The sequence below is a fragment of the Arvicanthis niloticus genome, chromosome 10, assembly GCF_011762505.2.
Source record: "Arvicanthis niloticus isolate mArvNil1 chromosome 10, mArvNil1.pat.X, whole genome shotgun sequence".
In the NCBI taxonomy this organism is placed as follows: Eukaryota; Metazoa; Chordata; class Mammalia; order Rodentia; family Muridae; genus Arvicanthis; species Arvicanthis niloticus.
Window position 1 is genome coordinate 10074045 of NC_047667.1, and position 23027 is coordinate 10097071.

General features: G+C 51.2%; 1 protein-coding gene across 1 annotated transcript; it reads left to right on the forward strand.

Annotated features, from left to right (window-relative positions):
* Positions 1-19387: 19387 nt before the first annotated feature.
* On the forward strand, positions 19388-22498 carry C1ql2 (complement C1q like 2). The gene is made up of 2 exons (XM_034512743.2): positions 19388-21117; positions 21718-22498. The coding sequence occupies exons 1-2, from the start codon at positions 20434-20436 to the stop codon at positions 21895-21897; spliced, it is 864 nt and encodes a 287-aa protein (XP_034368634.1). The 5' UTR covers positions 19388-20433; the 3' UTR covers positions 21898-22498.
* Positions 22499-23027: the final 529 nt, after the last annotated feature.

Consider the following 23027-nt stretch of genomic DNA (forward strand, 5'->3'; position numbering starts at 1 on the left):
GAGAGAGGCAGAGAGAGGCAGAGAGAGGCAGAGAGAAAGGCAGAGAGAAAGGCAGAGAGAAAGGCAGAGAGAGGCAGAGATGCAGAGAGGCAGAGCGGTTGAGGCAGATCTCTTTGAGTTTGAGGTTAGCCTGGTCTACATAAAGAGTTTCAGGACAGCCAGGGCAATGCAGAGAGACCTTGTCTTAAAATAAAAAAGTAGCATGTGCTCTTAGCCACTGAGCCACCTCTCCAGCCCTTCTCCCAGTATTTTATTCCTTAAATAAGAGTTGGTATTTTAGAAATAAACCAAATAATCATATACAGGAGCCCACATGGATTAAGCAGGACGTGTAAAGCATGCACTGCATGCGCTGTAATAGCATGCATCTTGGGAAGGGGATGGGAGGGCTGGGGAAACAACCGTCAATAAAGCACTTGCTCTATGTAGGGTCAATGGGTTCCTGAGTCCACTTTGCTACAGGGCTCGGGCGCTGTCGGGCTATGGGGAAGCCGTGGGACACCACTCCAGGGTGGAAAGTGCAGTCTGAGGTGAGGGGCAACTGGAACTGGCTCGGGGGTCCCCTGGCCTGCAGGGAGGCCGGGCCATCTGATTTTCAGGCTCTTGGGCTGGGAGCCACAGAAGAGCTGACAATGGAGTGGGACCCCACCCCCACCCAGGGCTGTGTCTAGCCCGGGGCCAAGGAGCCAAAGAGGGGAGCTCTGGCTGAGTCCTTGACTTGTCAGTGGGTAGCTGGCTTGGCTTGGCTTGGTGGTTGTGGCTGGGGGCACAGAGAGGTCTTCCACGGGAGAATAGACAATGGCTCTTCAGGTGAGGGCCTTCTCCATGGCTCCCCACGGTGGAGCCCAGTGAAAAGAGGCAGCCCATGGTTTTAAGACATTTATTGTCATGGCGGAAAGTGGGTGAGTAAAACTGTACCCCCACTTCTCAGTGCGGGCCTGAGGTTAAATACCTTTTGCAGGAAGGAGTGCTTGGGAAGGAGAGTTTATTGACCAAGCCTCTAGGCCTTCAGGTACCTCACAAAACAGAGATCTGTCTTGAGCCTATGTGACCTGTGGTCACATCCTTTACCTGTGGAGGGGCTTGGGACATTGACCTTACATGACTGATAGCCACAAATCTATGGAGGGCTATGGCCTTGTGACAGGAGCCTGGTGTCCAGGAATGTGGCAAAATGACTTTGGTCTCTTCAGTGTTACCAAGTTTTCTAACTTTTGCTCAATCGGGAACCAGGCTGCTTTTCATGGCCCTACAGCTGTGTAAGCATGGGGACCAGAGCAGTTGATCTTCAGAACCTACATTTTAAAAAGCCAGGTGTGATGGTGTCCATGTTGTGGTGGTGTGTGTGGTGTGTGTGGTGTGGTGGTGTGGTGGTGTGGTGGTGTGGTGTATTTTGTGGTAATGTGGTGGTGTGTGTGTGGTGTGGTGTTCGTGGTGTGGGGGTGTGTATGGTATGGTAGTGTGGTGGTGTGTATGGTATGGTGGTGGAGGTGTGTGTATGGTATGGTGGTGGTAGGGTGTGTATGGTATGGTGGTGTGGGGGTGTGTATGGTATGGTATGGTGGTATGGTGGTGTGTATGGTGTGGTAGTTTGGTGGTGTGTATGGTATAGTGGTGTGGTGGTGTGTGTGATGTGTCCCTGGTATGGTGGTGTGTATGGTATGGTGGTGTGGTGGTGTGGTGGTGTGGTGGTGTGGTGGTGTGGTGGTGTGGTGGTGTGGTGGTGTGGTGGTGTGGTGGTGTGCCTGTGCAGATCTAACATGGAGGAGGTAGAACAGGAGAAGGACCTTTGGAGCTCACTGGCCAGGCAGCCTAGCCAAATAGATGAGTTCCAGACCAAAGAAAGACCCTGTCTCAAAAAAACCAAGGTGACTGGTTCTCTAGGATCAATGCTGGAGGTAGACCTTGGGCCTCCACATGCATGTGCACACGTGTGTATCAGCTCATACATGAAGATGCACATATACACTCACAGTAAAACAATGAGTCTGTCCTGTGTCAAATGCAGAGTGGAGCACGCTCTGTGCTGGGGACTGTGAGTAACCGAGAAGTTGCTAGCAGTGTGACTACTATGGTATCATTTATATCACGATGACATCAAATATTAGTATCCTTTAAATACCAGGTTTTTAAATTCATTATTTATCGTGTGCGTGTGTGTCATGTGAGTGTGTGAGCGAGTACATACTGCTGTGTGCATGTGGATGTCAGAGGACAACTTGGTTAAATGAATCTCCTTCCATCTTCAGGGGGGCTCCAGGGATTGAACTCAGGTCTCCAGGCTTGCTTGGCAAGTACCTTTACCCTCTGAGCCATCTTGCCAGCCCCCCACAGTTAATAATGTCCCTCCCAGGGATTGAGAGCAACAGAGAGAACTATGTGGGTGTGTCTTTGCCTTTGTATCCTTGTGTCTTATTCGACTGTTATTAAGACAGATGTATTCATATTGTTATATAAATAATTTCGGAGGAGGGAAGAAAAACCATTCACTAGTCCTGCTCCCAGCCAGATGAGTGGCAAGTGATGGAGCAGCAGAAGCTGGGGGCTGGGACGGAGTGTGGTGGGGGAAGAGCGGGATTCTGTATTCTGACATGTCACTGCCCCCTTTAGCCCTGGGCTCTGTTCTCCCAGGCATCTTGCTCTCTGGCTCTCTTCCCCTCTCTCTGCCTTTTTCTTCCCGTGTATAGCTTGTGACAGAGATGACAGGGTCAGTGGTGGATGCATTCCAGTGCTCTGGCTGGAGGAACACATGCAAATGTCTATGGCTGCCCTCACAGCCCTGGCCCTCTCCTCCAGAGCCAGATCCAAATTCCGTGGCTGCTCTGTTGTCTTCTCCGGCTCCTGCCCTGTGGCACACAGCCCGGAGAGCCCAGGCTCCCTTCCCCAAAACACGGCAGGGGCAGCGCCAGGCACAGCCTACATAACCAACAAAGCCCCGGGGATTCGCTACAGCGGTGTTGAACTCAGAGCTGACATATGGAATCATATGGGAAAACTAATTATATTTTTTTTCCAGTTTTTTTCCCTGGGTATTTGTGAGTCTGCAGGAGCTTAATTTATGTATTAATTACACCTCAGCGCTGAACGAGGGGGCTGGGGCACCTCACGCAGCCTCTGTGTTGTATTAGGAAACATGGCTCACATAGTCGGGTTCGGAGGGAGAGAGCTTCCTGCAGTTCCCTTCTGAGGAGCCAGTGGGCCTCCAAGAAGCAGAAGCCTCCAGATGGCTCAGGAGGGGCCACTGTGTGCCAGGCCTGTGGGCTGACTTGACACACTCTGCTCCTCTGGGCACCTTCCCTACCCAGCCACTGCACTCTGGCTCCTCCCCCTGTGTGAGGTTTTTCTCTGATTGGCTGTGCATGGTTGTGTCTGACCGAGCTTCCCCTCCCTGTCAGAGGACCAGGGAGGCTTTCGGTTGTCCTTTGGGAGGCTGTGATTCTCTGTGGGACATCTCCGCAGACAGCCCCATATGGGAGGTTAGGCCTCACGGAGACAGGGGACGTCCCTGGACTGAGTCTCTTTGTCCCTCTTCCCAACGCGGCCATATTAGTAATCTCCCCCTTTCCGATTTCTATTATTTGGTTTATTAAGGACAGGTGGCTGTACCTGTCTTGGGGCACAGGCAGTGACTCCTCCAAGTGGGTAACAGAAACACTTTCTTTACAGGACTCAGGGAAGGACTATAGGTACCCAGGAACTGAGAGCTGGCCTAACCAACCCATCTGCTCCTGGTTCACAATACACCAACGTGTTAGTGCCCTCATTCAAGGGCTGGCGGGAACCCCAGAGGACGGAGCCATTTCATGGTAAGAATGTGTATTTATACAAGTTGTCACACGGACACATGACTACACAGTGAGCTCATGACAGACTTGGTCATTCATGAGCATCTGGTGATGAGGAAGGAACATGCTGGAAACACACTTGCTCACTGGGCTCCCTTTGTGAGCCATTTGCTGCATTCTGGAGCTCAAGCTTCAGGAGACAGTGCTCGGAGATAGAGCAGCTGCCTAGAATCTCCCAGTGAGATACTGATGACATGACTTAGTGGAGGGACACTTACCTAGTGGTGTAGGCCACTACCGGTGACGGGCTTGAGCTGCGGCTCAGTGGTAGGGCACATGTCTGGAATCCTCCAGTGATGGACTGAGGGTGCGGCTAAGCTGTAGACTGCTTACCCAGTATGTGTGAGACTCTGGGTTTCAGCCCAGAATCAAAGGAAAAGGAAAAAAGGAAGTTTTAGTTCAATTGCAAATGTGTTTAAATCTGAGATCTTGAACATGCTAGGCAAACACGCTATCATGGAGCTACCTCTCAGCCCTGCCAATGTGGCTTGGATCAAGTCTCTACTTAAGAACCAAGAACATAGGAAAACGTAACATATAGATAGGGCAAGCGGCCTTTGAATGAACATGAAAGGAGGACCCTTTTGAGAACTGCCTAGAGATGCTGCCCAATCATCTTTTGGGCAGAGGTAGTGAAGAGTGAGCAACAGAGAGCCTCTCCCTTTGGTCTGAGGTCACTCAACTAATTAAAAGGCTGGGCTTGGCTGAAAAGTCTTAGCCAGGACTCTTGGACTGATTTTCATTTTTTGACATACCTGTGTCACACAGAACATTTGCCTGTGATATTCCTGGCTGTAGCTTACAACCAGTCGAGCTGATTAAGTAACCTGCTTGGCCAGTTGTTGAGGGAGATGTACAGGTTATTTTTCTCCAGAGATTCCTAAGAGGCAAAGAATCTTTGAGAGTGACATTCCATCCCCTCTGCAGGGGTGTTGCCTTTATAGCAATAGAGTAGAAGCTGGGGGATGTAGGGATGGAGTGGGTGCTGGCAGGTGAAGGGTGGGAAGGGGTTCCAAGCTGGTGGGCTTCACTCCTGGTGTTCCATCTGTACCCTGCTGCCAACTGCATCGCCAGCTTGTCTGTGGGGGGAGTGTGTGGCAACCGAGATTGGGGAAACAAGAGACTCTGTGTGTTTACCTAGCTTTCCCTTCACCCACCAGGCAGCGTGGTACAAGTTTGGCTGGAAACTGGGGAGATGGCTATCAGGAAAATCTCAGCCATTACTGGCCAGCTAGCCTAGACCAGCGAGCTCCCAGGCAGATGGTTCCTGGGGAACAACCCCCGAGGCTGACTTCTGACCTACACACACACATACCTGCACACAAGCGTGCTCACCCATGTGAGCCCATATCAACACACATGTACTCACTCAAAGAAAGCCTGGCTCAAGGCTCTAGCAGACCAGATGAGCCATGTGCTAGCATCCTCCTGGGCTCGAAAGTCAGGCGTATGGTCACACCTCATATAAGGTAGGAACAGATGTTACTTTGGCCTCTGCAAGGGCCTCTAGCTTGTCCTGACACTGTCCTCTGAGGGTTTTGAGCTTGTGGGCTCCTGGCTTCTCCAGTGTTCTCCTTGGAACCTCAGGCCCAATCTCCACAGCCCGTTTGTTTGTTTAATTTTTAAGACAGTATCTCATGCAGCCCAGGCAGGCATCCAGTTTTTGCGTAGCCAAAGATAACCTTGCACTTCAGATCCTCTTGCCTCTACCCCCGATGTGCTGAGATTACAGGCTTGCAGGACTTCCCTGCCCAGTTTATGGGCTACTAATTTGGAACCTAAGGCCTCATGCATTCTAGGCAAGCACTCTACCAAATGAGCCACAGTTCCAGCCCACATCCGTCTTACGGTGGGATTGGAAGAGCCTGCAAGATCTTCTAGGAGAGGTGGCCAGCATGTCTGACAGCAGTGCTCTGGACCGAGGCTGTCCAAATACATTTGTCTTGTCCTCTCGCATGCTGCCAGCCAGGAGACGAGACTAACCCTTCCTGACAGAATCAGTTCAGCCCTGTCCTCTGAGCAGAGCCCAAGGTGGGCAGAGTCTGGCTGGGGCCAGCTGAGTGCTCTGCCCCTGATGGCTGGCGGGTAGTATATGACTTGATAGGGCAGATGATCAGGGGACTGAGAAGGAACCAGGAGAAGCTGAGACGGGGCTCTGCTTCCGTCTTGCAAACTCTAGGCTGCAGCAGTCAAAAGAACAGGGTGACAATCTCCGCTCAGTGCACAGTCTGAGTGTGTGTGAATGTCTGTGTGTCTGTGTGTCTGTGTGTGTGTTTATGTGTTCATATGTGTGTGTGAATGTATGTGTAAATGTCTGTGTGTATCTGTGTGTGAATGTGTGTGTGTGTGCACATGTATATGTGTAAATGTCTGTGTGTCTCTCTGTGTGTATGTGAGTGTGTGTATCTGTGTGTGTGTGTCTGTGTGCATGCGTCTATATGTGTGTCTGTTGACACTGGAACAAAACAGTCTACTCTGTTGCAGATGTTATCAAGCTTAGCACAACCAATTGTGTACAGAACACAATAGTTAGTGACTACACTGCCGCTCTATGTATTTGGTGTATTATGTACGTATTTAATGATTAGGTTTGAGTGCACATTTATTTATATTAAAACTTTATCCCAGTAAGATGGCTTAGCAGGCAAAGATGGTAGCTGCCAAGCCTTACAGCCAGAGTTTGACCTCTGTGACAAAAGTTAAGGAGCTGAGCTGTGTGGGAGTGGATTTGGGGCGAAGCAGCTGTGTGTGTGTGTGTGGTGAAGCAGCTGTGTGTAGAGGAAGGCTGGTAAAGCAGCTCTGTGTGTGTCTGTGTGTCAGGTGAAACAGCTGGGTGGGTGGGTGTGACAACAAGCTGCCCTTTCTGCTGTGTAGCAGCACAGAGACCCAGGCACTGACTTGCGGAGTGACCTGTGTTCACAGAGATGGGCAGGCCTGTGTAGCGTCTGCAAGAGTCCCATTGCCAGGGTAAAACTAATGCTGGTCAAGGTTTTCTGCCCAAGTCCCAACTGTGACTGCTATGCAAGGTTTTGCTACCTAAGCCCTTGAACTCTATCTGTCTGTCTATCTGTCTGTCTGTCTGTCTGTCTGTCTGTCCGTCCGTCCATCCATCCATCTATCATTTATTGAGACAGAGACTCAAATAGCACAGGCCAGTATAGAAATAAGTTTGTAGCCATGATGACTTTGAATTCCTGATCCTCCTGCCTCCACCTCCCAAGAACTGAGATTACAGGTGTGCGCTAACACTTTCAACTTCGTAGGTACAGGTGTCTGTTGCTAAGGCCCATACCTGAATGTGATTCCAGGAACCCACATGGTGGAAAGAGGGAACCGACATATACAAGCTGTCCTCTGCCACTTACATGCTGTGTCACAAATCCTTCTACTAGTTAAATGACAGATGTATATTATGTGAAAAGCCAGGCGTGCTGGCACATGTGCCTATTCCCAGTGCTGTAAGGTGGAGACAAGGGGGTCCATGGGGGTTGCTGGCCAGAGAGCAGAGCTACCTGATGAGTCCCAGGCCTATGAGAGACCGTGTGTCAGATCACACTCACTCATGCACAAAGCTACTTAATAGCTGCATGACTTTGAAGACAATGCTGAACCTTTCTAAGCATCAGTTTTTCACATCTGTAAAATGGGGGCAGTTGTATATATATGGAGATGTTTTGGGGTCCTACAAAAAAAGCCCAACAACAACCTGGTGACATGGCCCACGTGGCTGCAGAGATGCCACTGTCACCCTGTCCTGACAAGCCTGTTATGATTTTGAGTAGAGGTCTGAGATTTAAATTCACTGGTTGGTCTGCTCTGGGTGGGGTCTCCCTCATACCTAGTGTCTATGTGGGCTGGTGCTTGGTGTGGGTGGCAGGGCCTCCTGCCTGGCTCCCTTCTGGTCCCAGAGCTTATCAGTGTAGGTTTTTGTTTTTTTGTTTTTTTTTTTTTTTGACTAAAGGTCCTTTTATGAATCATATAACCAGAGGCCTGGCAGGGAGCCTTTTGAGTCTCACCAGGTTTCCCACTAATGAGGGCCCTGTGTGGTGCAGGAGCCTTTAAAAAGCAGCTTCTGATTCCCATGGTATCTGTGGTCCCTTCCCTCTTTGTCTGTCTGGAAACACCTCAGGCTTTCTTATTTTAAGTAATTTTAAATTATGTTTGTTTCTGTATGTGTGGGAAGGAAAGCATGCATGACGTGCATTGCACATGTGGGGGTCAGATGACAACCTTCTATGGTCACGTTTCCACCATGTGGGTTCTGGAGAGCAAATCAAGTGTCAGGCTTGGTGGTATAAGCTGTCTTGCTGGCCCCTGGCTTCTCACATTTTTTTTTTTTTTTTTTTTTTTTACCAGACTGCAGGATTCTTGTGCCTTTACAGGTGTTCTCTGAGTCTCAAAAGCCTCCTTCTTTTTTAAAAACCTCTTTTTGTTTATCTGTTTAGTGTGATCTGGTTTTGGTTGTTCGAGACAGGGTTTTTTTCTCTGTGGCCCTGGCTGGAACTCAGTCTCAAGACCAGGTTAGCTACAGCTCAAAGATCCACCTGCTTCTGCCTTCAGAGTGCTACAATTTTTAAAATCTCCTGGTTTATAAAACTCAAATAAGATGATCTTTCTGTCCCAGAACCTTTCTGAGCCTTGTAGACAGAAGGAATACTTAGATACAGATAAATTTAGTTTACTTAACCCAGGCAGAAAAACGTTGTGCCGCAAATAATGTCCATCTGCCACTAGGGGGAGCTCCGCACAGAGTCGTTCAGGGCGCACCTCCAGGGGAGAGCTTTCTAGTTTGAATCCCAAATAGCCAAGGGACACTGGATCCAGGGTGTGGAGTGCTGCTGGCCCGCTGGGTGCAGGGAGAAGACAAGGGGTGTACCAGCAGAGAGCCCAGCTGAGGGGCCAATGGCATTTGTTTGACTTTGCAGAGCCTGAAGTACACAGAGCAGAAACAAGAGACCATGTCTGAAAGAAGTTGGAAGGAGAGAGCTGACTCTCAAAGTTGTCCTTCAACCTTTGACTTTGTGCTGCGGCACACCTACACTCTCTCTCTCTCTCTCTCTCTCTCTCTCTCTCTCTCTATCTCTATCGTACGTACACGGGCACACACAAGACGAAAAAATTACAGGCAGGTGTGTAAGACTTCTGTTGCACTGAGACAGCCCCAAGCAGTCCCCACAGACCTGTGAGCCAATTGCTGGTGACAAATCTCTTTACTGTCATCCACCTCAAGCTGGTTTTGTCTGTCTGGTGGAGTACTATTCCAGTGGGCATACAGGTGTGTTCCTATTGCCTGGAGCTGAAGCAGGAGGCAGGCTGGGAAGGGCCTGTGGGGGCACTCACCAAATGCAGAGGAGTCTGACACAGTCGCCACATGGAGCCCCTCTTGGTACCAAGTGTCAGAGGGGCTATCACCCTACTTAGAGCATTTTGAAGAGTATTTCATTATTTTGCTTGTTTGGCGTTTTGGCTGATTGTATAGCCACACCCTGTGTATGCCTGGTTCACAATGGGGGCAGACGTGGGTGTCTGCAGCTGGAGTTAAGGACAGCTGTGAGCCACCTTGGACAGCTGTGGGTCACCATGTGGGTACTAGAAAACAAACCCTGGTCCTCTGGAAGAGTGCCTCAGCCACTGAGCCATCTCTCCAGACCCCAGTTATGTCCGTTTTATAATCGAGCATCGTGCAGAGCCAGCACTGGCCCAGAGGCTGCAGAGCATAACTCCTTAACCGTGTGTGTGTGTGCATGTGTGTGTGCGTGTGTGTGTGCGTGTGTGTGTGCGTGAAAACATTCTGCTTCACACCCTGATAAAGTATTGCATTTCCCCCCGAATAAATCTTTTTCATATGTGTAGAATAAAATGTATAGTGTTACAACTGAAATAATTTTAAAGATGGTTATCGACACACACGTTTTTTTAAGATGGAATCCGATGTGTCTCTGTTGAACTCAACTGGTTATGTATCAGAGGATGGCCTCAGTTTCTGATCCTCCTCCTTCTGCCTCCAGAGTGCTGGGGTTGCAGCTTATGTGCTGGTAGGGATGGAATGCAGATCTTAGTGCATGGTAGATAGGCACGCCACTAACTAAGCCACTCCCCAAGCCCCCATGTGACTTTAAAAAACCAATACAACTGCCAGACAGTGGTGGTGCACTTCTTTAATTTTAGCACTTGGGAGGCAGAGGCAAGCAGATCTTTATGAGTTCAAGGCCAGCCTAGTCTACAGTTCCAGGACAGTCAGGGCTCTGTTACACATAGAAACCCTTGAAAAACTAAACTAAACCAAACTAATCAAAATAACACAGTCCATTAACACAACTATGGATAGCCTGCATATCATGAGATGCTCTGCTGTGTGTCCATAGGGACTGTCTGAGACCATGAGAGTATCTATGATTCCTGGTAGCCAAGTCCTGTCTACTGCTAATACCAGTCCCCTGCTTTCTACTTCCATGTATTAAATTATATTGTATTTATTTGTGTGCATGTGCACTAGTATAAGTATGTGTGCATGTGTGTGTGCACTAGCATAAGTGAGTATGTGTGCATGTGTGTGTGTGTGTGCACGTGCACACGTGCATGCTCATGCATGCTAAACAGTGATCATGTGGAGGTTAGAGGAAATCTGTTCTCTTCTTTGACCATGTGGCTCCCAGAGATGAAACTCAGGTCATCAGGCTTGGTGACAGGTACCTTTAACCACCGAGACATCCTGCTGGGCCTCTTTCTTTTCTTTGTAATAGGAGAAGATGCAAAGGAAGCTTCAGTGAGAAATTCACAACAATTCAAGCAAAGATATGTGTTTCCCTGGGACAGAGGCTGTGCCAGCCACTTTTGATGTCAACTTGACACAAGCTAGACTCATCTGAGAGGAGGGAACCTCAACTGAGAAGATGCCTTTATAAGCCCGGGCTGTAGGCAGCCTGTAGGGCATTTTCTTAGTGACTGAGAATCAGGCAGCATCTCAACAGAGGTTTCTAGAAGAGCATATGGGACAGACAATGGAGTCTACTGCCCTGCCTATCCTAGATGCCCACTGTTGGCTTCACAGTGGGGGCTCAGGGACAGCAACTGGGGATCCCTCTGGACCCTACGTATCTCTCTTATTGGTGAAACAGATTTCACTGCAAAGAAGAGAGAGAGAGAGAGAGAGAGAGAGAGAGAGAGAGAGAGAGAGAGAGAGACAGCTTATTCTAGAATCAAATATGAGTGTGTATGTCCGAGGTATACCTATGGGCGCTCCCAATTACCATGTTCCACTGAGGTGGCAATCTCATTAACGTTTTATAGTTACAGAACAGAGGAAATCATGAAACAACACATGTCTCAAATGCATTGCTGAGAATATTGGGTAGCAGATTACAGCAAAGCAGGCAAACTGTGCTCCAGGCTCTCGATGCCACCTGGTTGCGTTCTTAGCTCTTGCACTGGTAGAAGCTGGATGTCTGTGCTGGTTAGTTTTCTGTCAGCATGACACAAACTTGGGCCATCTAGGACAAGGAAGCCTCAATTGAGAACATGCCTCCGCCAGATCCGGCCTGTGGGCACATCTGTAGGCGCATCTCCTCGGCTAATGGTTGACGTGGAAGAGTCCAGCTCACTGTGGGCAGTGCTATCCCTGAGCAGGTGGTCAAAGATTGTATGAGAAAGCAGGCTGAGCAAGCCACGGAGGAGCAAACCAGGACACACTGTTCCTCCATGGCCTCTGATTCAGTTCCTACCACCTTTAGACCCTGCCCCAACTTTCCTTCATGATGGACTAGACACTTAGGCTGAATAAACTTTCTTCTCCCCAGGTTGCTTCTGGCCATGATGTTTGTCACAGCAATAGAAAGCCAAGTCACAAAATGATGTAAGTTTACTATTACAGAAGACAATAAAGGGCTATTAAGAGGGCCAAAGACATACAGGAAGGCAAAACACCAATACACACAAAATAAAAGATAATAGATTATTTTTTTTAAAAATGCCCCAAAGTAATTTTCCTCTGGATCTGCAACATTCCAACCTCTCCACATCACTGAAGCTCCACTTGGTCAGTTGCTTTTGTCTACGATTTCAAACTGTCTCTTGCTTTTTTTGAGACAGTCCCCCAGAGGTTTGGAAGCCAACTAGCTCCAGGGACCACGTGCACCCACCTCCCTAGCTAAGGATTACAAGCTCACACTGTCATCTGCAGCTCTTCCCTTTCATTTTAAACGTGGGTTCTGGGGATCAAACTGGGTCCTCATCCTTTATACAGCAAGCCCCTCCCAACTGAGTTGTCTCTCCAGCCATAGGCACTTAGACCTTTGCAGGTGAGTGGAGGCAGAAGAGCTTTTCTGGTTGCCAGAGAAACCCTGGAATGAGCTCATCTGTGTGACCATCTCATGGAGCTACAAGCCCTTCTTCCTCGTTGGGTCTGCCAAGATCCTTAGTTCTTGCAAATACTTTGCAAATTGAGAAGGCACTACTTCAGTTGGGTTTGCTGATGCCCTTCTGATCTTAATTCAGAGCCGCCCATCTAGTGAGTACAGAAAGCAAAGGGGCAAGAAGAAAACTCTCTGTGTCCCACCCTCGGGCCAGCCCGCTCTGTGGGGGAAGGCCTGAAATGTCTATCATTTTCACAAAGCTCTGGACTCAACTCCAAGTCAGGCAACATGAAATAATTCTTGGATCTGAGAAACTGGATTCAGTCCTGCAGAAGGAAGGTTGGCTGCCTACAGCTCCTAGCACCATGGACAGCGGCAGGCCAGCGGGCGCACCTTGGGGAAAGAAGCACCTGTGTTTAGGTGGCTCACAGAAGCGATGAATCAGAGAGCGTCTTGGGAATGGCGTGGTGTGGAGATGCTTACCTGGACTCACTGCCACTTACCTGTGGTCCCTGTGGGTGGAGACAAGACGAGGATGGGTTTATGTCTGTGCCCTCCAGGAGGGTACAGACATGACTGAGGTTCGTTAACATGGTGGCACCACCTTGCTTGATCTCCTTGCCCTGCCCACAGTGTGTCTCCACTGTCTGCTTTCCAGTCAATGCTTCAGGTTATTTGATTCAATGAGAAGATGTGATTTCTAATATCAATTGTCAGCTTGCCGAGGTCTGGATTCTAGAATTACCTGGGAGACAAGCCTCTGACCATGTTTATGAGAGTTTCTAGATTAGGTTAACTGAAGAGGGAAGACCACTCTAGATGACCATTCCGTTTACTGGGGTCCATGCATATAAAGGAGAAAGAAAGGTGAGCTCCAGCCTCCATCCCTGTCTGTTTCCTGAATGAGGACGCAATGTGACCAGCTGCCTCATACTCCTGCTGCCATGGTTTCCTGCCATCATGGACAGTACCCTCAAACTGTAACCCAAAATAAACCTATCCTTCTGTAGATAGCTTTTGTCAGGTATTTTGATTTAGCAATGGGAAACGTATTTGATATAGGAAATGAGCCACCTATGCCCCAGGGCTACGTGACACTTGCGACCTCCCCAGCAATCCATGGGTGTTTGGCGAGAATACAAAAGCTTACTATTAAGGAGGCTGTCAAGAACAAACAGCCAGACCTTTTGGTGACCAGCTCTGTCCAGTTCTGTGGGGGAATCAAGACACTCAAAGACAGACTATTCTCCTTAAAGGATACCTCATCATAGAGGAAGAATTCCCTCACAGGAGGCAGGATGATGCAATGTCACCTGAAGATTGCTACTGGTTGCATGTGTCACATAGCTCTTGGAACATAGGTGGCTTGGCAGAGGCAAGGTATGCATGAAGAGACCGTACTGAGGAGGAAGGTGGTCAGGTCACCTGCTCATTGGCTCTGCTGGGGAGGGACAGACATTTCTGACTGGAGTCCTTTCTATCTCGTAAATGGTGGGCACTGAACAGCCACTTCATGCTGGGGCAAGTGATGAAGCAGTGTTCTGTGTGAGACAGAAGGCCATGCAAAACTCCAACGGGCAGTGAACTGAGAAGCCTGACTGATTCTCTATCCAGCGAGGAGAGGCATGGGGCTGGCCCAGAGGAGAGTACCCGGATAAATCATCTTGGCTTCCAACAGCTGGCTTACAGGTGAGAGGATTATGGGGCATTTGGCCCCAGGAGGGAGCAGATCCAGGGACAGAAGCAGATCCTCTACTCTGAATCTCCAGCAGGAGAGATAATTAGGGCTGTAGTCACTGCCTCTGAGAGGACAGGCGAGGGCTTTCTGGGGCTGGCTGACCCTCTTGACTCAAATGTGTTACTGTGATCTGGCTAACAGGCCTGGCAGGCATCTCCTCACTGGACTCAGAGTAAGGCTGTGACCATCTTCAAGGGACGAGGCTGGATACTAAGGCACCACAGTCCTGCCTCATTTTGGTTTCCAGAGCTAGGACCAGAAAATGGATGCTATCCCTGGCCATCCACTGTGGAGCACAAGCTCCTTCTTGAACAAAACTGAACAGGTCACTATTTCCAGACCTCCTGCATCCTAGACAAGCACCCCTCACCCAGAAGATGGTGTGATTGCCTTCCTCAATATGCCCTGTGGTGCCAGGGAGGGAAGGGCCTAGAAAGACTGAGGAAGCACAAGGTATGCTTGCCTCTGTGGTGCCTTCACATAGTCCCAGGGCGAGCAGTAGTGATGAGCACCAGCTGGAGAGAATCTGGGAGAGGGTTGGGGTAATGGCGCAGTGGATAAAGTGCTTGCCCTCAAGGGTGAGAACCAGCATTCAGGTCCTCAGCATTTGGGAGACCGAGACATAGGGTTTGAAGGCAAGCTGACTGACTAGACTGACTGAACTGGCAAGCTTCAGGTCCAATGAGGGAGCCTGCTGGAGAAAACAGAATGGAGAATGGCTGAGGAAAGATACCCAGCACCACCCCTGGACCTCCACACGCATGTACGCGTGCAGGCACCCTGAGCATGCTTGAGTACATTTGTACATATATACATACACCATATGTGTATGTACAACACACACACACACACACACACACACAGAGAGAGAGAGAGAGAGGAAGAGACAGACAGACAGGCAGAGGAAGACAGAGAGACAGAGGTAGAGAGACACTGAAGACAAAACACAAAACAAAACCTTAAAACCTTAAAAACCAAGGCATGCTGTGTTCCTCACACTCACTAGAGGCCCTTCATCATCATCATCCTGCCCTGACTCTGAACAATTTTATGACCAGCCCTGACTTTCATCTGCCCACCCCTCCCTCCTTCCCTTCCTCTTTCTCCCTCACTGTTTCTTTCCTTGCCTTCCTTTTCTTCTTTCCCCTTTCTTCTTTCTTTCAAGTCTCCCTGTCTCCTCTTTCCTTCCTCCTACTTCCATCCCTCCCTTCTTCCCTCCCTCTGTCCTCCCTCCTTCCTTCCTTCTTTACTCCTTCCCTTCCTTCTCCCCTCTCTCCCTCATTTTCTTCCTCCCCTTCCCTCTCTCTTATTTCTCCCTCCCAAGCATTCTCCCCTCCCCTCCCCTCCCCTCCCCTCCCCTCCCCTCCCCTCCCCTCCCCTCCCCTCCCCTCCCCTCCCCTCCCCTCCCCTCCCCTCCCCTCCCCTCCCCTCCCCTCCCCTCCCCTCCCTTGCCTGTCTTCTGGTTGGCTGGGGGTAACGGGTTGTTCATCTCAAGCCAAGACTTCCTCTCTTCTTTCTTTCTTCCTCTCTTCTTCCTTTCCTCTCTTTTCCCCTGTTCCTCCCCCTCCACTCTCCACTCCCAAGCTTAAACATCACCTGCATCCTGAAGCTAACTACTGTCTAGCTGCATTTCCATGTCACTCCTGATCCCGATTCCTGTTCACGGCAGGTGTGAGGTCTCCTTCCATGGGTTCAATATCTCATGGTTTTCCTGGGCCATACATGTGATAATGATTCTTCTCCAAATGAGTCCTTTCTTGTGTTTATTCAGCCAGCCACTTGTGTGAAAAGGTCGGAGTTAACCTTGACTCAGCTCTTCCACCTCCTTCTTTAGCTTCTGTCTAGATTCTATCAGCCTTCTGTGCTTAGATACACTGGAATATCCACCTCTGCTCTGCAGTCACACACTGAGCCCTGTCGCCTCTTACTAGGTTATGAGATAGTCTCTTTACTTTTTATCTCTCCCACTGTCCATCCACCATACCTTGAGGTGACTTGAGAAATGCAGGTGGCCCCTTGCTGCACCAGTGCTTTCCAACATGTGAGTGAGTGTGTGTGTGAGTGTCTATGTGTGTGTCTGTGTCTGTGTGTGTGCATGCGTGTGTGTCTGTGTGTGTCTGTGTGTGTGCATGCGTGTGTGTCTGTGTGTGTGCATGCATGAGTGTATGTCTGTGTGTGTGCATGTGTGAGTGTGTGTCTGTGTGTGCATGCATGAGTGTCTGTGTGTGTTTCTCTGTGTGTGTGCATTCGTGAGTGTATGTCTGTGTGTGTGCATGTGTGAGTGTGTGTCTGTGTGTGTGCATGCATGAGTGTGTGTAGACCAGGAGCTATCATCCTTGGATATCTTTCCTCAGGAACTATTTATTACCTTGCTTTGTGAGACAGAATCTCTCACTAGCCTGGACCTCACCAGGTAGGCTGGATTAATAGCAATCCACTCACCCACGCACGGCACGGTTCAAAGGAGACAGAGGAGGAGCCTCAGGTTCCCCAGTCCCTTCAAGGGCACATTCCTAATGACCTAACTTCACCTAGCCCCACCTTTCAGAGTTTCCATTTCCCTCAATCGCCCCAAATTCTGGCACTATTTTTTCACCTCTCCCTCCTTTTCTCCCCCCTTTCTCTGCCCCACCTCTACCACAGTCTCTTTCCTTTTTTCTTCCTCCTCTCCCCTTTTCTTCTTTCCTCCCTCCCTCCCTTCCTTCCTTTCCTCTCTTCCTCCCTCCCTCTGTTCCTTCCTTCCTCCCTCCCTTCCCCTCCCTCCCTCCTTCCCTCCTTCCTTCCCTCCTCCCTTCCTTCCTTCCTTCCTTCCTTCCTTCCTTCCTTCCTCCCTCCCTCCCTTCCCTCCCTCCCTCCCTCCCTCCCTCCCTCCCTTCCTCCCTCCCCCCTTCCTTCCTTCCTTCCTTCCTTCCTTCCTTCCTTCCTTCCTTCCTTCTCACTACAACACCACCTGCATCTACATCCTTAAGACACTTCTATGAGTACCTCAGAGGTGTGGGGCTGTTCACCTGTGCTGGGGATGGATGGCACCAGGGCTTCAGCCCTCCCAGGCCAGGGCGTCTTCTCCTCTCCCACAGAGGTCTCCCCAGCACACGGGGATCGAGGCTCCTTCTCCTCTTTTATTCATCTCGCAGTAGATAGAGTAATAGATAATTCTCCTCTAATCTACCTCATCTCCTGCCTTTACTTTGACTTCTGGAATTGCATGCTGGGTAAGTGTGATTCCGAGGATGAGACCCAGGGCTTTCTTTTTGTTCTTGACTCCATTAACTGAGTTACAATCCCAGACTCTAGATCTGAGTCCAAAGTAGGCCTTGCAATTTAAAATTGTGGCTAAATATTTTAATGAAGTGTATAATTAATATTGATGAGAAGACAGTCACTGAGCATGACACAGTTCCCTTAGAGGAAGCAAAGTCACTGGTGAGGAGGAGCTGGCCAGACACTAACTACTGCACCACACTGCCAGGCCCTGCAATGGGAGAGAGGGTGGAAGATGGCAGGTCCCCTTCCTTGCCGGTTAGCTCTGCTACTGCTCACTCGCCACCTAGTGGACACTTGGGTGAAGGAAGCCTGCATCCCCTGTAAACCCAAGGGGTCACCAGCAGAGCTGAACCTTGGAAAGGCTACTTTGTGTGTGATCCATGGCAGGGAGGGATGGATGGGGCGGGCGGGGCAGCACAGCCTACAGTCTCTGCTTTGGAAGAGGTAACAGTGTGATTTTGATGCTCAGGCCTTTTTCATTAACCATAAGCCCATCTATGCCACCCTGCTTGGTGTCCACAAGTATTACCTCAGTCGCCACATCCACAACAGCAGAGCAGAGGGCATCTGTGAACTCCCACTCGCCTTGCCATGAATGTGCTCATTTAATTCTCCCAGGAGTGCTGAAGCAGGTCTGTGTCCTGTCCACCCTGTGGGAATGAGACACAGGCTCAGAGAAGTGAGTCACTTTGCTCAACGTCACATGGGTTGCAGGAACAGTACTGGAACCCAACACTGGGCTTCCTACACATTCTATGGTCTCTCTGGACAGATGGGGGAGAGATCTGAAAACTCAGAAAGCCAGGGCAGACCCTGGGCAAGCTCCTTGCACCCTTAATGCCTTTGTTTCCCCATCTGTATTAGAGGAGACAACTAATGAATGCACAGGACTGTCTGCAAATGAAGGAAAGAGGACTCACAGCAACTAAGGTGTGAGAGGCATCTCTGTCCCAGGTAAGGCTGGTCTAGGCGGAGCACAGATGCTCGTAGCAGGATTGTTGTGGAGACCTCTGCTGTGGTGGGACGGGCTGCAAGTGGCCAGAGGTGGGAGCAGAAGCAACCTCAGTGACAAAATGGGTTAACTGAGCATGGCATCTGATAAACAATCACTCTCTTTAGAGCACAAGTTTCAGAAAGTGGCCCAGAAACCAGAGGTGTGGGGTCACTCAGCTGTGCTGGGGATGCAGGACTTCCGGCACACCCAGACCAGGGGCTCTTCCCCTCATTAGAGACATCTTCCCAGCCTCCTGGGGGAGTGGAAGGGGTGTGGGAGGGGTGGGGGGATCTGATTCCTCTTTTATCTATCTTTCAGCAATAGAGGGGCATAGACAATTCTCCTTTAATCTGTGCCGCAGCTGGTTAAAGACTAAAACCCAGAGGAGGAGTGCAAATGCATTTGGATGTAGGGAGAGGGGCCTGGGGTGTTCGAGGAGATGAACTCACACCAGCCTGGAGCGGGGGCACCCTGTCCCTTCAATGTGCATGGTGAAGGTAAGGGAGGAGAATTCACTAAAACACACATTGTTCCAAAATGCTATAATGACATCTAATACTTTGTATGACACTTGACAAAAGACACTAAGTTTAAAGAAGAAAATAACAAGAAGGAAGAGATTGCACACCAAGCTGGCCTTGAACTCAGAGATCTGCCTGCTTCCACCTCCCGAGTGACAGGATTAAAGGCATGCACCACCACTGCCCTGCATTCCTCTTTTTATTTTGAAAATTGTTCACCAACAGTTACTAAACGTGTTCCAATTTCACTTTCAAGAGCTGACTAGACATGTAAGAGGATTCAGCCTTCTGAATAAAATCTAGGTGTGCCCCTCGCCTCCTTGCTCCTCCACTTGGAAGTTGGTTACTTTCTGTACTATGCATTCCCCCTCTGCCGCCCCCTTTCAAAAAAACAAAAGACTGCAACATACAGGTGTGAGTGCTTCTGTTTTTGAATGGATTTTATACCGGAGACAAAGAATAGCCAATAATCCGCGGGGAAATGTCTGCAGCTAATAGATTCTGCATGGGTGGAACGTTTTGTTGTTGTTGTTTTTTATAACCAAGGCGGCTCAGCAGTAAAGACGTTTGCTGCCAAACCTGAGGACTAGAGTTTGATACCTGAACCAACTCACATAGTGGACAGAGAGAACCTAATCCTCTGGCCTCCACACAATAAATATACAAATGTAATTTATTTTTAGAGAATCCTTCCAGAAGCTGATAGAGGTTTGCTGGAGTCGCCTGTTTCACAAATTGGAGTCCTAAATTTATGAAGTATCACCCAGGAGCAAGACTGATTTGATTCTGGTCATTCCGGAGACTTCTAGAAAGTCCTCCCCACAGAGCTGGAGGCTGTCCTGGACTTGAGTTGAGATCTGGGCTCATCTAAATAGAGGATGGGTTTGGTGACCCCGCCGACACCACATCGTGGCCGTGTGTGGGGTGCTGTGTGCACCCACTGACTGCGCGCGTGGGTGTCAGAGCTTGGTGGTCTGCGGGAGGCGCCTGTGGGCAAGGGTGGGTGTGTCTGTGGAGCCCCAGCTGGGGGCTGCTGCCCGCTGCTCCCACTTGTGGCTCCTGGGCGCCGCCAGCAGGCACATCTCCGGAGGACGCTGCGGGATGGGAGCTGATGACAGGAGGGCGCCGTCTCCCGAGTGATGGCAGCGCACGCTGCTGCCTCGCCGCCTCCGCCGCTCAGTCCTGATCTTACGTCAGGGTAGCTGGGTACCCCCTCCGCCCGGGAGCCAGCTAGTAGCGGGAGAGCAAAGCAGAGCGTGCGGCAGAGCTGATCCCGCGTCCCGATGAAACCTGCCAAGCCCCGCCAATCCCAGCAGAGCAGGAGCCAGCGCCGCTGAACCAAGACAGGAAGGCGCACTGGGACCCAGCATTCCCCAGCTGCCACTACCCGGTACCTGCCGGGGCGCCCGGCTCGTCCTGTGAGCCCCTCGCCATGCGTGTCGGGCTCTTAGACTCTCTAGATCAGTTCCAGAGCGGTGACCTCAGGAGCCCAGGTTTGGATACCTCTCGTTGAAATAATTGGGTGGCTAAGACAGGGGTCTTCACGTCGGGGACGCGGCGGAGACCTGCGGAGTTGGCGTCCGAACGCATAGAGCGGGGCCACCCGCGCCGCTCCACCATTACCTCCTCAGGCGGCAAGGAGGAGCTGGTGGCGGTCGCCTCCCGGCTGTGGCAGCGGCGGCGGCGCGCCTGCTTGGCGGCCGTCGGCGTGCTCCTGGCCATGGCACTGGGGCTGCTGATCGCGGTGCCTCTGCTGCTGCAGGCGGCACCCCCCGGAGCGGCCCACTACGAGATGCTGGGCACCTGCCGCATGATCTGTGACCCATACAGCGTCGCTCCCGCAGGGGGACCCGCGGGCGCCAAGGCTCCACCGCCCGGACCCAGTACTGCTGCCCTAGAAGTTATGCAGGACCTCAGCGCCAACCCCCCGCCTCCGTTTATCCAGGGACCAAAGGGTGATCCGGGGCGACCAGGCAAGCCGGGGCCTCGGGGTCCTCCTGGAGAGCCAGGGCCTCCTGGGCCCAGGGGTCCCCCGGGAGAGAAGGGAGACTCAGGGAGGCCAGGGTTACCCGGACTGCAGTTGACAACCAGCGCGGCCGGTGGCGTTGGAGTGGTGGGTGGCGGAACCGGGGGCGGTGGCGACACGGAGGGAGAAGTGACCAGTGCGCTGAGCGCCGCCTTCAGCGGTCCTAAGATCGCCTTCTACGTGGGACTCAAGAGCCCCCACGAAGGCTACGAGGTGCTCAAGTTCGACGACGTGGTCACCAATCTTGGCAATCACTACGACCCCACTACCGGCAAGTTCAGCTGCCAGGTGCGGGGCATCTACTTCTTCACGTACCACATCCTCATGCGTGGCGGCGACGGAACCAGCATGTGGGCGGATCTCTGCAAGAACGGGCAGGTCAGTGACTTTCTCCCACACACCCCTCCCTACCTTTCCCGGCCCAACAGAGTCCGCAGACCGTTACAGGCGCCCGGAATCCCTGGGAACTATATACTGTTTCCTGCCGCCCTCCAGTGCCCCAGCAAACTCCGAGATTGGGTGGGCGCTGGACCACATACATCATCCCAATTCCCTGCGCACTATGCTGTTCCTACTCAAATACTGGGCGCCCGAGACTGAACCCCGGGTGTACAGTGACCCTGACACCTAAACTAGGTTCCCAGTCCCCAACAGATTGAGTCCTGGCTTGAAGTGGCTGGGCTCCTAGAAAAACGCAGATTTCTTTACCTCTGTGATTGGGTCACCCCTTTCCCTCCAGTTTATTCATCTTGGCCTTGACCCCTGGAACCTTTACATACTGGGCATGTGTCCCGGAAGGGGCTCTACCCTCTTTCCTTGACTCTCGGCTACCAAGAGAATTTGGAGCCGAGGAGGGAGGAGGGAGTGTTTACACTGAAGTAGCGAGCAGGGGGCCTGTAAGGGGATGGGCGAGGGAGGCCAGGCATGAACTCCGGAAGAGGTGAAAGGGCCCACCCACTCCTCTGGTTCGCCTTGCAGGTGCGAGCCAGCGCCATAGCCCAGGACGCGGACCAGAATTATGACTACGCCAGCAACAGCGTGGTACTGCACCTGGATTCAGGCGATGAAGTCTATGTGAAGTTGGACGGCGGGAAGGCTCATGGGGGCAACAACAACAAGTACAGCACCTTCTCGGGCTTTCTCCTGTACCCGGATTAGGGGCCTAGAGGGCGCGAGGCCGGGTGGCTTCAGGCCACCCCATCCCCCTTGGGCGCGCGCGGCTCTTTGGTGAATGCCACTCTGCGGCTTCATGACACTTCCTGACATCTCCGTTGGAAAAGACACATCCCTGCTCTCCTACTTGTCCTGCCTCAGGCCTCAGTGTGTCTATGATTCACTACGCTGTGGGGAGGCTGTGCCCCTGGTTCCAGTGCCCATCCTGGGGAGGGAGAGGGAACACTCAAGTGGGGAGCTGGGCGAGAATCTCAGCTCTGGCAGGGTTAGTTGTGGGGCAGTGAGACTTGAGAAAGCTGATTGGACTGGACAGGCGGCCCTAGGGAGCCTGAGGTTTCCCAGCTTGCCTCTTCCCTCCAGGGTCCCCCGGTTAAGGGCTGCGAGACCCACCAGGAAGAAAGACCCAGGTGAACGCTACTCTCTGGGACCTCCCTTTTGTGACCCGAAATGCCTGTGCAGTTTTTCCTGTCCATCAGCCAAAAATCCACTCCTAGCCGAATTCCAACAAACAGAAAGTTCACCTTTCCACGCACATTCTCCGTATTCTCCTCTGCCATGCATTAAATTATGTTTTTAGACCACCGGCTCCTGTTCTTCTTCTTCTTCTTCTTCTTCTTTTTTTTTTTTTAATAGAGCCTCTTTACCTGGACTCCGGACATTCCTCCCTGGTTATCCCACACAGCCAATGCCCTTGCTTCAGCCAGTGCTAGGACCCTGTCACCTGGGATTGGCTGAAAGGTGTTGGGGGAGGGGCAGGGGGAGTCAGAGCATCCTCCTCCTTTGCACCACGGCCCTCAGGTGAGGGGGTGGGAGGGAAGAGACTGAGTTAGAGAAAGGTTAGAGAGAGGTATACAGCCTGGGCAACTTGGTCTCACTGGACCTGGAAGAAGGCAGTCTCTGAGGCGTGGGGGACAATTATGAGATATTCGCCAGTGGGGACCCTGTGAGTTTGGGGGCCCCTGGGCAGAAACTTTCCATTCCCAAAAAAGGCCAACAGCATACTTTTAGGGCAACCCAGCTAAGTCCTTGGCTCTGTAAGGAGCTGGTAAACTGAGGTAGTTCTGTGCATCTTTCACCTCCCTTAGTTCGGTTGGAACACTGGAAAGGAAGATGCT

Excerpts from the sequence above, each read along its gene's own strand:
- C1ql2 (XM_034512743.2), top strand. The coding sequence starts at position 20,434 with ATGGCACTGGGGCTGCTGATCGCGGTGCCTCTGCTGCTGCAGGCGGCA. Across the intron at positions 21,118-21,717 it reads ATCTCTGCAAGAACGGGCAG|GTGCGAGCCAGCGCCATAGC; the intron begins GTCAGTGACTTT and ends TTCGCCTTGCAG.